The 18,869-nt window shown below is 59.7% G+C and overlaps 1 protein-coding gene across 2 annotated transcripts in view; it reads right to left on the bottom strand.

Annotated features, from left to right (window-relative positions):
* Positions 1-18,869, bottom strand: part of COQ8A (coenzyme Q8A) — a 40,341-nt gene continuing 21,472 nt past the window's right edge. Inside the window, exons 3-15 of one of the 2 annotated variants that reach the window (XM_021689889.1) lie at positions 17,986-18,390; positions 17,651-17,717; positions 7,723-7,797; positions 4,807-4,929; positions 3,603-3,688; positions 3,298-3,438; positions 2,796-2,877; positions 2,589-2,682; positions 2,249-2,390; positions 1,904-2,011; positions 1,739-1,804; positions 1,412-1,498; positions 1-677 (exon numbers count right to left, since the gene is read on the bottom strand). In XM_021689889.1, the coding sequence (XP_021545564.1) occupies positions 384-677; positions 1,412-1,498; positions 1,739-1,804; positions 1,904-2,011; positions 2,249-2,390; positions 2,589-2,682; positions 2,796-2,877; positions 3,298-3,438; positions 3,603-3,688; positions 4,807-4,929; positions 7,723-7,797; positions 17,651-17,717; positions 17,986-18,390 (1,770 nt within the window). In that variant the 3' untranslated portion in view covers positions 1-383. The remainder of the gene's footprint in view (positions 678-1,411; positions 1,499-1,738; positions 1,805-1,903; positions 2,012-2,248; positions 2,391-2,588; positions 2,683-2,795; positions 2,878-3,297; positions 3,439-3,602; positions 3,689-4,806; positions 4,930-7,722; positions 7,798-17,650; positions 17,718-17,985; positions 18,391-18,869) is intronic. The other variant, XM_044916432.1, reaches the window with a different exon arrangement.

Here is an 18,869-nt window from a genome sequence, read left to right on the forward strand (position 1 = left end):
GGGTGGGTTTTTGTCTTTTTTAATATTGAAACAAATCATACAAGAATTGTACAAAAATGAACAGCCTGTGGTGACCCCTCAGATCTAACCAGGTGACACTGGCACATTCATCTCCTTCCACGGGTCCAGAAACATCCACTTGTCCACAGTGCACAGCCCAGCCCAAGAGCAGGCAGGGCCTCATGCAAACAGGGCTTTTGCCAGCACCGCTCGGAACACAGGCTCGAGCAAAGGGCACAAAACACAAATCTCATTCTAGAAACACACAAGCCTCATCCTATATGTACATTCAGGCTTCTTCGTATTTCAGGTGGCAAGGATCCCACGGCAGTCCTGTCCCCCTCTGCTAGCGTCCCCAGGAGGGAAACCACCGGGCGGGGGGCTCACGGAGTGGGCTGTGCCACCCGCTGCTTGCAGTAGTTGCTGTAAGCCTCCTCAAACATGGCCTTGCAGGGGAAGCGGGCCTTCAGCTTGGAGCAGATGAGGAAGGAGCCCCCCATCTTCCTGTGCAGGGAGTAGGTCTCCTCGGGGGGCGGGATGAGCCGGTGCCTCAACATGATAGGGATCAGGTTGTGGATCTTCTCGGTGGTGCTCTGCGTGCCGAAGTCGAAGGGTTCCTCCGAGGCGAAGGCCTCCCCCAGGATGAGGATGGCGTCCAGGTGGGCATCCTCCATGGCCTGGCGGGGGTGGGGTGGGGCAGAGGGTGAGTGGGGCCACGCCCTGGCACAGAGCTGTCCCACCAGGTGGCGTTGAAGGGGAGGAGGCTCAAAGGGGGCGTCTGATGATTAACGAGATTAAGGAACGGTAGCTGGGGCCAGGGGGGAAGCCTGCTGTGCGCCCCGGTCTCACATGAGGCAGGGCGGGCAGGGGCCCCAGGCACAGCATGGCGGCCAAAGCCTGACAGCCTGGAGGCCTGGCTGCCGGCCTGTGCACCCCTCCTGAGGGTGGCCCGGACGCCCAGCCTCCCCCCTGGCAAGGAGGGGAAAGGGCTGCTCTCTCGGGGAATTCTGGTGACAGTTCAGGGGACAGGAACACAGACCAGTGCCCCCACACTTAAAGGGCTGCAGAGCTGGCTCCAGGCCCCTGCTGGCCGGCCCCCAGACCTCAGAAGGTGGGCCAGGCTGTGCCCTCCCCCTGCACTCACTAAGCCCCAGCTCCGGATCTACAGGTGGGTGGGAGGGAGGGGCATGGGCTTCCTGACTGACCCATCGCCTGAGGCTCCAATCACGCCTCATCCCGCCACGCCCAGGATGCCCAGGGAGCAGGGGTGAAGGCAGACCCAAGGAGAGTTCTCCAGGGTACTAACGCCTCTCACTTCATTTCTTAAGTCAAAGTTTGGGGAAAAGCAGCCCACTGCCCACCCTCCCCACGAGCGGGGCCTGCGGAGTTCCAAAGGCCACGGGGAGCTGACCTTGACCTCATAGCCAGTGAGGAACTTCATCTCTATGGACTTCTTCAGCACCGCCTCCCTGTCCCTGTCGGCAGCTGCCCTGATGATCTGGGCAGACACCCAGGAGGGGCCGTGAGCGGCAGGGGAGGAGGCGCTCCCGGGAGCCAGGGAGCCCCCAGTTGCCTGCCCCCCACCTTGTCCCCTTCACTCCTTCCAAGCCCCCAGCCTGTGAGCCCGACGGGCCTCGTCCTCACCCACAGTCACCGGGGGTGGGAGGACAGCAGCCCCGTCACCCTCCCCCCTCCCAGTGTCCCCTGGGCCGACCCTAGGCCCCGGCCCCCCGCCAACCTGAATGTAGAGGTCCGTGAAGGATCGGTCATATTCCCGAGTTGCCCCAAAGTCCAGAAGAGCCACCTGGGAAGGAGCAATACTGGAGAGGTTTAGCCTGGTGGAGCAGGGGCCAAGACCCCCGATTATGCAGACCCCTCTCCAGTAAAGTTCCCAGGGGTTCACCTTGTGCAGCTGAGGGTCATAGAAGAAGTTGGACCAGTTGGGGTCTGTCTGCATGAAATGGAACTCGAACAGCTCCCTCAGGCATAAGACCAGGATGTTGTAGCAGATCTGGGGGACAGGGGGAGGGGCAGGGAGCAGCCCTGGTCATGGTGGCACCAGGCCGACTCTGGGGCCTGGGGAACCCCCTCCCCCCCCCCCCCCCCTTCCCGGCGCCCCCCCCCCCCCGCTGCCCACACGAGGACTCTTGACTCCACGTGTCCCTGGCAGGGGGAACACAACAGCCCTCTCTGTCCCCTTCATCCCTAGAAGCAGCACCTCGGGGCCCAAGGCCATGGTCAGACACACCTCGTTCCGAATCTCCTGGCTCAGCCCCTCAGCCTGGTCCAAGGGGAAGCCGGACACCAGCTCTGTGGTCAGCACATGGGGGCTGCACAGCTCGTCCACAATCTCAGGCACGTAGAAGAAGGGGTGGTCCTTCAGCAGCGCCCTGGGGGGTGGCTTGGGACAGTCACACCCTGGCCCCAGAGCCTCCCACCCTCACTCTGGGGACAAAACTTGGCCACAACCCCAGGCCCCAATCGCCACCACCCACCCCTCAGAGCCGCAGGGGCCTTCACCCACCCCGGGGGCTGCCTCGAGCGGCCCCTCTGTCTCCGGTGTGGGAGCTGCTGGCTGCAAGCCCCACCTGAACTTCCCGGCGCAGGCAGCCTCTCGCTGGTAGTCACACTCCAGGGCCAGCTCCCGCCTCAGCACATCGATCAGGTGCTCAGGGAACAGGCCTGCGCCAGGGAGGAGGGTGTCAGCGGGGGCTGGGGGCTCCCCAAGGCGGCCCCCACAGGTCCCCAGAGCCCGTCCTGCATGCCTGCCCTTGACCCTGCAGCCAGTCTCAGACCTTCGGGAAGCATGTTGCTCATGTTCAGCACGGCCATGAGGTTGTTGACGTCACTGTTGATGCTCTGTGCCACACCAGGGTACTGCAGGGGGTAGCAGAGGGGTCCCGGGCAGGCAGGGCCAGGTCCTGTGAGGGAGCCCTGCTCTCCCAGCCCAGTCCCACCCAGACCCCATACCTTGGGCGAGTGACAGATGTAACCCTACAATGCTGCCAGGACCTCCCAGGTGACTTTGTTCTCCATCAGCCCCTCCCCTGCCAAGCAGTCAGGGCCCCATCCCCCCTGAGCAAACACTGACTTGTCCCCTGGCCCCGCCCAGACCAAGCTCACAGGAGGCTGTTCTACCTGCACTCACTCAGCAGGTACTTCCCAGTGCCCAGTGCTGAGCAAACACAGGTGCTGCTTTGCAGAGGGGGTGCACGGGGGTGTAGGGTGAGGAGACCCCAACACTGCAGGGCCTGGGCCCAGCCCCCACAGGGGTGGATGCACACACCGGGTGCCTACCTGGATCTTCATGGCCACCTCGCGGCCGCCCTTCATGCGAGCCAGATGCACCTGCCCAATGGAGGCGGCCGCAAAGGGCCGCTCCTCAAAGTACTCCAGCTTGTCCCGCCAGCCGGGGCCCAGGTCATTGTTGAGCGTTTTCTGGTGGGAGGAGCCAGGGAGGGGCCGTGAGCATAGCCCATGCTGGGACACCCTGAGAAGCACCCCCAGGCTGCCCCCTCCCACGGGCTGCCACAGCTGCCACCCACGGCAGGGAAGGGGCGGCAGAAGACCCAGACCCCCGCTCCCAGGCCCTGTCCGCTCACCATCATCTGCTTCAGCGGCATGAAGTCCGCGCTCTGCCTCACCCGCTCAAATATCTTGGCCAGGTGGGGGTTGATGAAAGCATCATCTGGAAGGTACCAGAAATCGGCAGAGGGCTACCCCTCAGAAGGCAGGCGCATGGGTCAGGAGCAGAGCAGCCCCCTCCATGGCCCCCAGGGCTGTGGACAAAGGCTCCAGGGAGGACACAGGGCCCCAGGCTGGGCTGTGCACACTCCCGGGGCCCCATAGCCAACAACAGAGGCCCGAGACAGCCTCCCCTGGGGCGCAGGGGGCGTCCGTGCAGCCCGAGGGCCCCGGCATGGGGCGGCAGGTGCCATGGCTTGCTAACTCACCAGTGACTTGAGAAGGTGGATTTCTTAGAAATAACAGGCAAAGCTTTTTGGGATTATAAAAGCAGCAAATTTCAGAAATAAAGTGGCGTAAGAGCTCAGAAACACCCAGAACCTAACCACCTACAGAGAACTGTTTTCCCCTTCTGACACTATTCCTAATGCATCTCTTTGGAGCCATGGTGGCCCCTCATGAGGCCGCTCCGGCCAGCTTTCCTCACATGGTGGTTTCCCGTGGTGTCAGCGTTCTGAAATGCTCTGCCACGCGCCAAGGGCAGGAGCATGACGTCCTGCACACAAGTCCTGAGAGCCGCCACCTCGGCCACCTGCTGCTCGCTTGGGGCTGTGGGTCCAGGCCACGGAGGATGCTTTGAGGATGCTTCTCCCACGCAGAGCCCGGCGCGCATCTCTGACACTGTCCTTGCGAGGAGTCACCACACAGGGGTCCTGCACTTGGGGCTGGTCCATGGAAGGGCTGCAGACGCACCCCGCCTGCCCCGGGGATTAACTCCATCCTACGCCCTCCGTGAGCCCAGCTGCGGGCCCAGGAGGGGACTCGTCTTCAAACCTCTCCCCCGCCCCCCTGCACCCTCTGGCCCCCACACGTGACAGTAGGGGGCGCTGGCAGCAGTGGGACTCTCACCAAACTTGGGAGATGTGAGGATCACCTCCAGAGATGCCAAAACACCCACAACAAAGCAAGAAAAACTACCACGGGCTCCTACTTAGTATGTTTTTAAACATCCTGGCTGCTCAACAGCCAGGACTCAAGCAAGAGGGGCCAGTGGTGGGGGCACATCCCCCAGTCCCCTCCGGAGTGGGGCCCCCACGGCTCCAGCCCCCAGCATAAACTCACCCTGGATGCTGAGCATCTGGCCCAGCTTGAGCGCTGCCCCGCGCACCTTGCACAGCGTTCGCACTATGCGCTCCGCGTTCGCCTCCGACAGGAAGGGGCTGGAATCCAGCACGGCCTTCTTCCCTGTGGGCAGGAGCTGGGTCAGCACGTGCCCACCCGTCGCCTCCCGGGGTGTCTGCAGGCCTCACCCGACCCGGCCACATGGGGCAGCCGCAGCTCGTGTCATCACTCGGCCCGGGGCACCAGGGAGCCTGAGTGCATCCCAGGCCATCAGCCCCAGGCTCCAGGGTCATAAAAACAGGGACAATACAGAACTTAGGGGTATGGGGGATTTTTAAGTGCAGCGTGAAGAAACAGGAGCGCTCACACTGGCACCAGCCTCCTGAGACCCCTAAAACCAGCAATGCAACTTACACTCCATGCCGCATACCCACCTGCCCGATGCTGTGGAAGGCCCTTCAGGACCACCCAGCTCTCCCAGACCTGACTTTAGCAGCCCCCCAACATACGCAGAGCCCCTCCCTCCATATCCGTCCCTGGGGCCTGATGGGGACAGCACAGAAGGCCATAGCGGCACGTAGGGGGCGGGCACCAGGAGGGAGGGACCTGGAGGGACCCAGGTGAGGACTCCGTTACTGTCCCTCCCACCCACATACGGGACAAAGGTCACCTGTACCCCTGAGGTCACTACAAGGCAAGTTGGCACAGGAGAGGGCCATCCTCCGGGGAGGAGAGCACAGGGTCAAGGACAGCACTCAGCCGGCTGCTGTCTGCCTCCCCGTCTGCCCACAGAGGCCCACGAGGTACAGTAACCTCATGGGTGCAGATGACCTTTGTCCAATACGACCAGGGGTGGTAGGCTGCAGGGTGAGGACGTGGGAGGGCTGCTACCGCGTGGCCACAAGGACGTCAGGACCTGCTCTGGCGTCTGCCCCCTCACCCCAACCCCAGCACAGCCTGGCCCCAGGAACAAGTCCACCCTGGTCGGGACCCACCCCCCCAGCTCTTCCAGCCCTGGGACACCCACTGCTTTCCCTGCGCTCTGTCCTTTGAGCCTGGTTATATCTCTGCCCACAGCTATCCCCACAGTGCATGGCACTGTCCCCAGCACTCAGAGTGGGGGAGCTGCGTCCTCCAGGAAGGAACTCTGCCCCAGGGGCTGCGTCCAGCCTGGCCTCTGACAGATGGGGGCTGGGGGGACATGGGGACTAAGCCCCAGGGACATTCAGTTTGCAGACGAGAAGCCCCCGAGAGCACCCGCGGATCTTCTGCCCTCCGAGGGCAGCTGTGTGAGGCTGGACCCGCCCTTGGGAGCTGGGCTGAGAAGGGGCCCCACATTACCCCCTTGCCCTGAGCCAGAGCTGAGAGAATGGGGGCCCCTCTGTGTGCACTGCCCCCCCCAAGCCCTGGGCCCCAGTGGAAAGGCAGGGAGAAGGGAGGCTGAGGAGGAGGCAGATCTGTGCTCCCCCCACACACAGCCCTGGGCTGCCTGCAGCACTCCTGAGATTTGGGGACCCAGCCCTCTCGGGCATTCCAAGCAGCCCCTCCCCACAGCCCAGAGGTATGTGCTCCCGCCTGGGCAAGGCCAGTTCTGAGAGCCGCCTGGGGGAGCTGGGCCATGGTGGGCAGGCCTCCCACTCAGGAGCAGCTCTGCTGGGGCCGACCGGGCCGGGCTGGTCAGCATCCTCCAGGCCATGGGTTCCAGAGCCCACTCAGAGCTGGAACGCAGCCTAGGGGCTGCCCAGGCCCCCCAACCCCGGCTCTCAGGCCATGGTCCCTAGGCCCCTTGACCCCCAGCCAGGGTCACCACTTCCCTGATGAAGGTCACCACCTGTAACCTTGGAGCCAGTCCTGCCTCTTCTCTGCTTGGCGGAGGTGCCCGAAGAGCAGCCAGTTTCCAGGGACGGGGGGCGGGCGGTGCGGAGAACACCGGCTTCTCATTCCAGAGAAAGCCAGGCTTCGTTTTCAAAGTGTCTCAGCAACAACACTAAAAATACCCTCGCTAAACCCTCTCTGTCCTCAGGCCCCTTCCAAGGACACTCGATGTGCCCCAGGAACCCTGTTCTCTGGCCTGTGGGGACACACCACTGTCCTTTCTCCATGAGGCCCCTCGTCCCCACAGGAGGGTCTTGACGGGAAGAGGGGCCATCCAGGTGTGTGGCAGGCTCCCCTCAGGGCCCCCAGCTGGGGCTTCGGGGGTCACAGTGCAACAGCACAGTGGGGTGTCCCTGGGTGTACCCCCAGAAAGGAGTTGATGTTCCCTGAATGGGCCAGGGGGCACCCAACCCAGATCTTCAAATACATTTGGAGAAATCCACCGAGCAGAGGGCTCTCCCAGCGCTGTTCTCGGGACTCCAGGGAAGGGAAAGCCCCCTACACCCCGAGCTGCCCTGACCCACCGTCACGGCATCATGAGCACCACAAAATTCAGAGCAGCCAGTCTGCCGAACTTTCTCCATGGAGTCCCACCCTGACCTGGCCACTAGGACTAGGGAGGGGTGACGGTGGTGACCTGACCTCATGGCCCCTGGGAGGCAGGGGACAAAGGAGTCAGGGTGCTCACCTCAGAGACAGAGGGCAGGTCTTGGAGGTGGGGACACCAAGGGCCCTGAGGGGTCTGGTCCAGCAGCACGGACACCCCTCACCCGCTGCTCCGTGGGGAGCTCTGGGCTCCAACAGCCCCGCATAGCAAGGCAGACGCAGGGCCAAAAGTGAATCAGAAGCGGGCAGGTGTGCCGGCCACCGGGGGAGCCGGGAAGGGCTGGGCAGGCCAGCTAGAGCAGCCTTCGGGCTGCAGACGACTCCGGGGCGCCATTTATGTGGAACACAGGACAGGAGACGGCCCCTGGAGGCCCACACTTCAGGAACATGGAGGGGCTGGGGGCCAAGTGGCCCACCTCCCAGGGCCCAGCTCACCTGAAGGGTCATCTGGGCGGAGGCTCTTCTTGGCTACCTCAGCCAGTGCCCCAAAGCCTAGACCCACGGCCAGACCTGCAAGGAGGAGAAGGAGTGCTGGGTGCTGGTGTGGGGACTACCTACCACCCCTCCATCCGTGAGGCCCAGAGCAGCCTCACAAGGTCACCCACCACAGCTCCCCAGGGACACTTGCTGACAGTCTAGACGTTCTGAGAAGGGGGAAGAGAGAGAGGAAGGACGCACGTGCTGTTTTCAGAGGTGTGGCGCCATCCGTGGAAAAGCTTCCCCCACCCCCACCCCCCTTGCTCGCAGGGCACGCGAAGGCCCTAAGAATGCGCATGCGTGGGACACGGTTTCCCAGCACAAACAGAACACGGAGCAGCAACGGTCCATGGGCCGAGGACATCCTGACCCCATGGGGCACCCCCTGGAACGCAGCCACCCCCTTCAGCGTGAAGAGCTCCAACTCTAGAATTCTCTGACTCCACTGCCCCGAGAAGGAAAGGCGTCAGTACAGTGATAGAAAGGAGTCGCTGGTGGGAGTCAGAACAGTCTGCGAAGGCAAAGCCATGGAGACTCGCTGCCCACCAGGGCCTGCAGGGTGCGGACAGTGGTCTGAGGACAACGGGGGCAGCAGTCAATTTCTCATCTAAAAACTGTGTTTCACAATCTTCAAAATCAAAGTTCATCAATACCTCTTTTGTCCAGAGGCCAGAAATGCCCGACCCCAGCTGTCCAGGAGAGGCCCACGGAGCACAGCAGGTGCCACTGGGGTCACAGAGAAAGCCCAGGCGTCCGGTCAGGACCTGCTGCCTCTATTTGAGGCACGATTCTCGCTGGCGTGGGGGCACCCGTTAGCAGAGAGTGGAAGACACATGCGTGAGCGCACCGGCCACGGCAGAAGGGACAGCAGGGGCCCACAGAAGACGCCGAAGACGCCAATGCCCGTGGGGCCGGGAGGCGGGTGGCGCACGCAGCCCCCACGCCCAGAGGCGTGAGCTCCGCCCAGCGCACTGTTTAACGGGCGAGGAATCCAGCATGTGCTTCTGTATTTTTCCCAGTTTTGCACTGTTATGAAAAATACTATTGAATTTATTCAAAATTTTATTTAGCAAAAAATAATAGCCAACAAATAATAGAACAATAATTTTAAAACCCAAAGAAGGTTTTAACCCAACCTTACAATGTGCTTTTGCAGTGCATCTTAGCCACCATCAGGCAAGGGTGCAGTGTGTGCATCACCAGCCCCATAGGTCACGGCGAGGCCTCAGCGGCCGACTGAGAGTGAGAGCTCCCAGTGGGGCAGGCAGCGCTCCGGCGCTTGCTGCAGACCGTCACTGCTCCCATTCAACGTGGTGACAGCAGTGCTGCCTAGAGAAAGCACCAGGCCAGCCACGTGCAGAAGGGTAAATTTTCTAGTAGCCACAGTAAAAAAAAAAAAAAAAAGGCAAAAAGAAGCATGCGAAGTGAATGCGCATCGTGTATTTTATTTAACATAATACATCCAAAATATTACTAAGTCCTCTTGTGTGTAAAAATCATCAGAGGTATTTCACGGTTTTGTTTTGGTTTTGTACAGAGTCTTCAAAATCCAGCGTGTACGCGCACTGAGCACGGCCTGGCTTGGCCCGGCCATGCTCCAAGCACTCACGCATACAAGCAGCGCAGGGCAGGATGAGCCGAGCTCTGGAAGCCATAGGAAGAAGCCAGGCACCTGAAAGGGCCCTCAGGTCCACCAAGGCCATCTGGCAACCGGGCCTGTTTTAGCTGTGACCAGCTCCAGAGGGCACTGGGCATGGAGCTGAGACAGCTAAGCGCAGCCGCGCCAATTAAACATTAACTCCCTGCTGCCTGCCCACCCCCCCCCACCCAGCACAGTATCTGCCCTTGCAAAATAAGTGATAAAAAGCAAGGGTAACCTTCAAACTACAATGACCCTCACCAAGGTCTCTCTGCATCTGCCTGCATCAAGTCCAAAGACAAGCCTCGGGTTAACCAGCCTGGCCACCGCGAGCAGAGGTGGCCCCCCAGCTCCCCTGCCTGTCGTCGTCCCCCTCAGAAGTTCTGTCACACCCTTCCCTGGCCATTTCTAGGCTGCCGGGCAGGGCCAAAGCTCTCCAAGGGCAAGGACCTGTCATTAGATCACCAAAAGACGTTACACAAAGACTGCCTTAGGCTCCTTCGGTGGCCTGCGAGCTCCCAGGGAGCTGGAGGTGCGGCAGCCGACGGGCTCCCCACTGCAGCCAGCCCAGCTGCCCTGACCTTGACCTCAGGAGCTCCCGCTCTAGTGAACCAAGAATAAACCAGCCCTCCCCCACCCAGCGAGCTTCCAGCCATTCTCAGAGCCTTGTCGAGAGGAAAGCACAAGGCCCAGCCAGGCTCTTCCTCTCCCAGAACCAGGTGGTACTGGAGGCTTCCGCTCAGACTTCCCGAGGCCTGGTGGGGACGCCCGGAGCCCCACTTGCTCACTCCACGTGTGACCCATTTTCTTCGGCCCCACCTCAGTCCTCCCAGTGCTCAGGGCGCTGGGAGCCATCATCAGCTCGGCCCACACGGCCGGCCAGCAAGTCCTGCCAGACAACCAACCATCCACAGAGCCAGCTCTGCGGCCCCGGGGCAGCAGTCGGCAGCCTGGCCTCCGTCCTGGCCTGCGAGGAGGTGCCGGCCCCTGCCAGGAAGGTAGCCTTTCTCTCAAGAACAGAGCTTTTGCAGTCAAGAAATGGAGGGGAAGCAGGAGGGTTCTCCCCAGAGAGAGGAGAGCCCTGGGCCAGCTTCCCAGGCCCCCAGCTCAGCCTCTCCTCCCTGCAGTCCCCCTGGAGGTTATCGGAGCCCAACAACGCTGCCCTGGAGCACCCTGGGCTTCGGCCCAGACAGACAGCAGAGGCTGAGAAAAGGAAAAACAAAACACCTTCCAACAAACAGCGCCGTCGGGAAGGAGGCTTGGTGAAAGGTGCCCTGGGTGGGAAGACGTAGCTGTAGGCTTGGTGAAAGGTGCCCTGGGTGGGAAGACGTAGCTGTACCCGCCAGAAACCCCGGGCTGTTTACAGAGCAAGGCTCACGGGGGCTTCTGTGCCACAGCCCCAGAGATTTCTATGGACAACACACTGTGTGCCAGGCACCGTTCTGGGCCCGCGCTGTCATAACACATCTTCTAAGCCAGAGGACACACAAAGGGGTGGGGGGCAAGGACCCTGCCTTTGCAGCAAACTGTTCCTGAATCCTGGCCCCAGGGGACAGCACGGGGCATCAGGAAAGAGGGGTACAGAGTCCCCTGGACAGCGTGGCCCCAGGCTGTCAGGAGCCGCCCCCTCCCCCATGCCCAGCAAGGAACCCTGCTGCAGTCTCGGACTCAGCTCAGGTCCCTGCGCAGTCACAAGCAAGCACACGGCCGTGGGCCACTGAGGCACGAGTCACCTGAACCAGACATCACCGTATCTGCCCTCGCCTCCCTCACAGAGCTCCTCAGGGGGCAAAGCAGACTCATGCGCCCCTTGGAGAGCACCTCCTGGAGGAGCAGAAACCACGCGCCCACACCCGTCACCCCCACCAAGCGGGCGCGGGCAGGGACCCGCTGTGAGAGGAAAACAGGAGTGCGCCCCCAGGATTGCAGGCAGCAAGTTGGTGTCCCCAGGGCCACCCCACAAGCAGTCAGCCCTGCACGCTGCCCGCCAGCCCTGGGACCTCTGATCTCCACGGCCTCAATGACGACTGAGTGCCCGATTGATAAAGCTCTGTGAGGGGGATGCCTGACTTCAGACAAGCGACCCTGGCGCATGGAGCCAGGGGGCTGGGCACACGGGGCTGCCACACGAGGCCCAAAGGCTCCCCCCCCACCCCAGCCGCAGGTCTGGTGGCAGCGTCCCAGCGGTACGGCTCTGCTTAGCTCCTAGGCCTCCATCTGTGCCCACAGCGAGTCGGTCACCAAACTTGCTACCCAACTTCCTGTCCTTGATCTTGGGAGCATGTGCTTTGCACTTTTGCATTATTAAAACATGAGAATGGTTGATGGGAGTTCTATTTGTTTTAAATGTTCTTGGCAAAATTAAAAAATAACCAAAAAACCAAATACGCCCAGTCACCCACTGTTTGTTTACCGCTGGGATGGGACCACAAGAGTGCGGGGTGAGGGCATGACGACCCCAGAGAGCGTGCGGCTGCTGAGACACTGACCACGTCCCCACATGGGTCAGTGTCCCAACAGCCAACGCCGCGCCTCCACCCTACACCTTATTTTCCGACAGAGAAGACACTCTTCTGTGGCCTCATCTCTTTCTTGGTATATTTCCTTTTTACTAAGACGTTACTCAGTGTTTTCATGTCCAGAGGCCCGTGACTAGCAGCAGAAACACACGTGGACAAGTGGCGTCACATCATAACTGAAGTGGACGGAGGATGATGACACAAGAGTCCCACAGCACCCCTCCCCCTTGCTCAAGTCAAGCCTTTTTTTTTTTTTTTTTTTTTAAACAGGCTCCACACCCAACACAGGGCTCAAACCCATGACCCTGAGATCGAGTTGACACCCCTCTGAGCCGGCCGGGCGCCCTGCGTGAACTATTTTTTTAAAGCAAAGCATTTTTCTGGGAACGAGGGTCCCTGAACTTTTCACCTTCTTAAAAATACAAGGGTTCCCAAGGGTTCGTTTGCTCTACTCATCACTCCTGGCCCAGTCTTGTTGTATCTGTTCCCTAGACCAGATTTCGCAAGCCATTCCACACATCGCCCTCCTCCTTCCTGCTTTTGCACATCCGGTGTCCTCCCGTCCTGGTGCCCTCAGCACCTCCTCGCTCCTGCCTCCCCGCAGGACTGTAAGGTTCCTGGTGGAGGCCCGGCTGCCACAATGAATGAGCAGCAGCGATCAGCTCCTTCGGAGATCAGCCTCCTCTGCAGCAGGCCTGACCCGCTAAGGTCTCCTGGCCGAAAATAGGGGAGGGGAACCCAAGAGAAAGGATGGTTCAGGACCCCCACCCCCAGACACACAGGAGATGGGAAGATGGCTCCTCCGAGGCACAAAGTGGAAAACGGACGGAAAATACAGACAAGGACACGAGAAACACACAGAGGACCGTGGATACGTGACACACCTAACACGTGTCACGGGAGAGAACAGGGTACAGGAGCAACACTGGAAGAAATGACCAGAATTTCCCAACTCGGACAAAAGACATTAAGCCACAGGTCAAAATATCCTCACCAAAGCCAATGCAAGACCCCTATTGTCCAGGGCCTCCCGACCAGGGGCCATGGGCTCAGCCAACAACCCTGGGCTCTGTGTCAACCCAGCTGCTTGCAGGTGGCGGTGCCAAGGCGCCGGGGGACCCCTGTAAGTGGGTCAATGTGCACGCGGGGCTCGGCCTGAGACCAGATGGATGGGCCCCACCCACAAGCCACTATATCGTGTGGGAGGGAGTCTCCCAGGGCCAAGGCAGGGTTTTTCCTCATCTCCTAACCCACCGAGAACTGTCCCAAGCCAGGGGCTGCCGCAACAGAGGGCTTGTTGGGGAAGAGCTGCAGGCCTCCCCCCATTCTGCTCCCTTGGACCACCGCACCCGGGCCCCACTCTCGCCAGGCGGCCAACAGCACTATGTGCAAGTGATGTATCTTGTGCATTTTAACTTTTTTTCCATAATATATTCTGGTTTGGTGGTTTTGTAATGTTTTAATCTTAAGGCTCTCCTTCCTGCCTGGTGTTCTCAGGAGCTTGATCGAGCTAGTGGGCAGGTCCAGTTTGGCACAGAGTACTTGCTTTATCACCAGGGAGGACAACTACTTGGAGGGCAGAGTCTAAGCAACCACCTCATTTTTGCCAATCAGAGGACACTAGGGCTGAAAAGCCAGCTCTTGAAAGCCTGCCACCTGCCACGTTCTGTGGGTTGCCCCAGGACTTGATCCCCTTCTCTTGGAAGATGGGAGAGTGTTCTAAACAGAACAGGTGGTGCAGGAAGGCGAGGCGAGGCTGCACTCGGGGAAAGGGGCAGAGGGGAAGACAGGACTGGCTGAGGGTCGTTTCTACGTGTAATAGAGGATTCCTGTTCCAGACTTCTGATCCCAGGGCCCGGGACTCCCTTCTTCTACCAGATCCATCCGTCGTGAGACTGGGCTGGGCCTACCATGCACAACAGGTGCATGCGTGCATTTTAAAAATGCAGGGATAAGGACAGGTTTCAGAACAATACCTCTGGACCCATCTCAAGCTGCCCAGGGATGGGTGTCTGAGGCAAAGGCAACATGTTTTAACCTTTGTGAATTCTGGGCTTTTCTCATTGGCTTCTAGAGACCATAAGCCATGGCTTCTCTGTGGTGCCCAGAGCCAGTGTCCCGCCCTGCTGTGGCTGTGAGGATTGTCATGGGGGCTAAAGGAGAAAAGGAGATTCTGTTCACATGCCAGGACAGCCCCACAAACCTACCTCACTGTGCTGGAAGGGGGCAAACCCATCAGAGTGCCTCGGGTGACATGCGTCTGATCCCGGGCTGTCTCCCCCCAGTTGCTGCCCGCTCCAGTGATCGTATTTGTGGGGGCTTTGTAGGACTTCACAAATATGTGTTGGTCTTCTCCATATTCTTTTGAGGTTTTATCGTTTGTAAACTTTTTTGTATTGAGAAAAATAGCCAGAGCATCTTTGACAAAAGGTTCTGCACCAGGAAAAGAATCTGGACCACAGCTCGGTGACCCCTCTTGAAGTGTGGGGGTCCTGAACCATCCTTTCTCTTGGGTTCCCCTCCCCTATTCCCCCTCCTCAAAAAAAGCCCCCTCACTCTCTCTCTCTCTCACACACACACACACTTAAATCCTGAAGAAGCTAAGAACACTCCAACCTCTGTTCCCAATCTCCTGTGTCAAGACCATTCCTTGCTGTGATTCGTACTAACACACTTGTACTGGGATGGATCAAACCTACTTTAATCTCTAATCTTAGGGGAGAGAGAAGCAGAAGCATTGGGGGGGGCGGGCAGCGGGCCTTCCATGTACAAAGTACGGCTGGGGGACCGAGACTGGGAAGATGAACGTACATCCACGTCACTCAGGAATTTCCACACAGGTGCAAGAAACATGTCAAAGTGGCAACAAGATCGTTTAACAGGAGACAGACGAGTGCAGCTCCATGCTAACCACCAGAAACCACACCTTTGTGTGCAATCTTGAATTTACAGGGCAGGTGGAGGGGAGCGAGGAAAGCCTGTAACTCTGCTCTTTCCCCGATCCCCCCCTTTCTGAGCTAGAGGACACTGAGTCCCCGTGGGCTTGAGTAACTCCTCCTCCAAGCACTGTTTACTGGGTGGTTGATTCTGCTGTGCTCGGTACTTCCTTTCCCACTTGCTAGTGTTTGTAACACATACGCTGACCCTTTTCCCTTCTCTCTTTACCCTGGGAAAGTACAATGAATAAATAAAAATGTATTGGTTCTAGAAAAAAAAAAAGAAGCCCCTATTTTAAAGAAGAGAAACCTAAGTAGGGCCCAAGATCACAAGGAAGCCGGGCTGGAATTATAACCCACTACTGTGATGACCTGAAGCCCAGTTCTGACCCCAGACCCAGACTCTGATCCCATCTTTCATATCACTCCTTAACAGGACCTAATATCCACAGACCGCACTGCTCACAACATCTCAGTCATAATGCCCCCCGAGCCAAAGTGGACCCAGGACTCCCACCCCCTCCACGTCCACCAACTGAATACCCACCACTGACCTTCTCAAGGGCGAGCCTGCCTCCCGGGCGGTCTGGAGTAATCCCTTTCCTTCATGCCCCCCCCCCTGCAAAAAATCCCTACACCTGTCGGTCCACACTGCACCCCCATGAGGGGAAGAAAGGTCAGAAGTGTATTCTAGAAGAACAAAGCAGGAGCGTTACCTCACTCTGTTCAGACAACGACCCACCAGTAAACCACACCCTTCGCAATACGCGAACAACACACATAAGCAGGATGTTTGTAGCTCTGGAGAAAAAAAAAAAAACGTTTTTTGGCAACACGTACAGCTCTAAGAATCTATGGCATTAATTCTGATATTCTATTCAATTCTACTCTATTTGTTTTTTACGTGCCGGTCCTGACCCACTAGTTGATTTCACACTGGCTGAAGAGCGTGACAATTTCAGGTTGAGGTTAAAGGCCCAGAACTGCCATCTGGAGCCAGAACAGCACATTCTTCCCAGACCTGGCTGCTCCCTGCCGAGACCCTCCCCCCTCAAAGCCCGACACAGGAGCTGACAAGCCCTGGGCAAACCTCTAGCGTGCGCCCCGAGGATGGCTCCAGGCCCCGGGGGGCTGTGAGCAGGGGCTCCGGTGGCTTCTAAGGGCACAGAGCACCTGCTCACCCTGACCCCAGACCAGGCGGCGTCTGGCCCGCTGGGAGCCCTGCACCCCACAGACCTTCCCCCATAACCCCTCCCACTCTGCTCATCTGCCTCAACCCCAGCCCCGAGGGCCTGGTTCCTGCCCCTCTCCCCAGGAATTCCCGGCATTCCGTCAAATTCAGTTTACCACCACAACCTTCTTTCTGACCACTCTTCCCAAACAGACCCTCTACTAGCCTCATCCCTACCCCAAGAGGATTACTCCACTCCAAACCCGTGGGTCAAGCGAAACCTCTGTGCTGAGCCCCCTCTGGAGCAGAGGGAAGCAGGCTGCAGAGAGAGAGACCACAGAGTGAGAGGGGACGGCTCCGGCCTCAAACTCATCGCGGAGAGGAGCGGGCCTCCGCGCAACACTTCAGTAATCAACGCACCCACCCAGCAGCCTCTGTGCGAAGCAGGGACGTGCCCAGGCTCCTGCCGAGTAAGGACCCACGGAGGCCGCCAGAGCTCGGATTCTCAAACTCATCCCGGGAGTGGCGTCCCAGGCAGTTACAATGTTCTGTGAGGCACTGGTTGAATGCAAGCCCACAAAAGGAAATAAAGCCATAACTGTGTCCTAAAACGCAGCGGGGGGTACTTTAGGCTGGACTCTGGAACAGCTAAGTAGCAGCAGATGCCAAATCTGAAGATAGCAATGATGGAACAAAAGCTTCGAGAAAGTTCCATCCAATGAACGTAGTGGGCTCTGCACATGGGGAAGCCCGGCTTCACTCGGTATCACTCGGTGTCAGAGCCCACACATGGGTCCAGCTCCAAGGGCCAGGCTACCGGGGGCGGGGGTGCGGGGGTGGGTAGGGCACAGAGCCAACCCCAAACGAGGAGCAGGATGTCATCTGGGAGAAGAGGCTGCAGAGCACAGTGTGCGTGACGGCCGGTACACTGGAGGGACACTTAGAAGCCCACACGAGCCAAACGCGAGGCAAGCAGGTCACGGCTCAGACACACACAGTGACCTGCATCTTGCTTGGGAATGGAAAGGACAACGTGAGGTCATAAAAGCAGGTACAAGTGCTTCACTCCAAAATTACCTTTCGACTCAGCACAGGTGTACTGGACACAGAATTACTCAAAGCTCCAATGAAAAGGACAGAGCTCCCAACCACACAGACTTTCTGACAGCAACTCAAGGCCCCAGCACCTCGTGAGCCCTCCACTGACACCCTGCCAGCCTGTGGGGGTCCAGCCCACGAGTCCCTGCGAAGCCGGTCAGGGGCAAAAACCACTCCAGGAGCTCACCACCCCTGTGAGGAATGTCAGCTCACTGCCCGGCCCCTCCCGGCAGCAGGGCTCAGCGGCAGGAGGAAAAGGCTGGTGCCACAGACACGATCCCCCGAGTGTGGCCACGCTTACCCCCGGGGGTGAGCAGAGGCAGAGCGGAATCCCGTCACTGGATCATCCCCCAGGGAGAAGGGTCAGGAGCAGCTCAGGCAGGCGCTGATGGCCTCCACGGGACACCTCAGGTCCCCACCCTCTCCCACCTCCATGCGGGCCCCACAGTGGTCCCAGCTCCACTTGGCCAGGGCTGGCGGGCCAGGACAGGTGAGGCAGCACAGGCGCACACGGCCACCTTACCTCCGAAGTTGGCCAGCCGCCCAATCCGTGTAACTGGCACCTTCCGCTCCCGAGCATGCTCGCTGAGCTAGAGGAAGCAAGGAAAGAGACCTCACGGAATCGGCAAATGGGGACAGGACCAGCCTGTAGGGGTTCACGCGGCCCCCCCACAGCCCCGCTCCACCCCCAAAAGTGGCTGCTCCACCTGGCAGCTTAGTCCACCAAAAGGGGGCCTGGGTCCCTGAAAACGCCAGACCACAGCATCCGGAGAATGTCCCCAGAGGAGGGCCTGACACCAGCACCACCAGGAGCGGCAGCCAACCCAGCCCCACTCCACCAGGCCCTCCAGGACGCACCATCTGCTTGTGGGGCTTGCTCTCAGGGCGAGCCTTGGCCTGCCGGGCCTTCTCAATGTCCTCCGTGGTGAGGCCCCTCACGGGGGGCTGGTCCTGGTGGAAGAACCTTCGTGGAAGGCCCATGGTAGAAAGTGGGTGTCTGGGGTCTCCAAAGAGCCTCCCGGTGACGGTGCCCAGAGGGGAGGTGGCCTGGCCTGAGAGCCCAGCTTCCCTAAAGGGTCCACTGGTCACGTAGGCAGGAGCCGGGCCCTCATTGCCAGTGTGATCCCAGGATGGAGGGGGTGACCAGTCAGGGAAGGAGGCTGCAGAGAAATCTGTGCGAGCCCCCACAGTCTGAGGCCCAGAGAACTCTGCTTCCGGGTCTTCGAAGTTCTCAGCATAAGGCTCCTCGCGCTTATCCTGACCCTGTGGGGAGCAAAAGCCAGCATGAGCAGAGCAAAAGGCCCGCCTGGGCCTCCTCCCTGTGTCCACCCCCGCCCCCTGCACAGGGAGCCACACGTTCCACCAGGAAGGCGGCCCTCAGCCAGATCTGCAGGGGAGCACCTTCCCAGCCCGAAGCCAGGAGACCCAGGTTCGGCCCTGCTCCTGAGAGGCCCCACTCTGTGGTTCCAGGGAAGCCGGACAATCACAGAGCACCTGCTGGGAGCCTCGCCAGGCCCAGGGGAGTGACCGCCACACTACAGGCAGCAAGTTCCTCACCTGTAAATCAGGGCTTTGGGGAGTGAGCCAGGCCAGCAGACAGCTCGGAAAAGTAAAAGGCCAACCAGACCAGCGAGGGCCACTTGCCGACAGGACTGACCCGCCACACCAGGCCAGCACCTCACCCCTGGCCCTTCCTCTAAGAGGCTCTCATGAGGGCTGGCCTGCCGTCCCTGGGAGCTGGG

Source organism: Neomonachus schauinslandi, chromosome 6 (assembly GCF_002201575.2).
Source record: "Neomonachus schauinslandi chromosome 6, ASM220157v2, whole genome shotgun sequence".
NCBI lineage: Eukaryota > Metazoa > Chordata > Mammalia > Carnivora > Phocidae > Neomonachus > Neomonachus schauinslandi.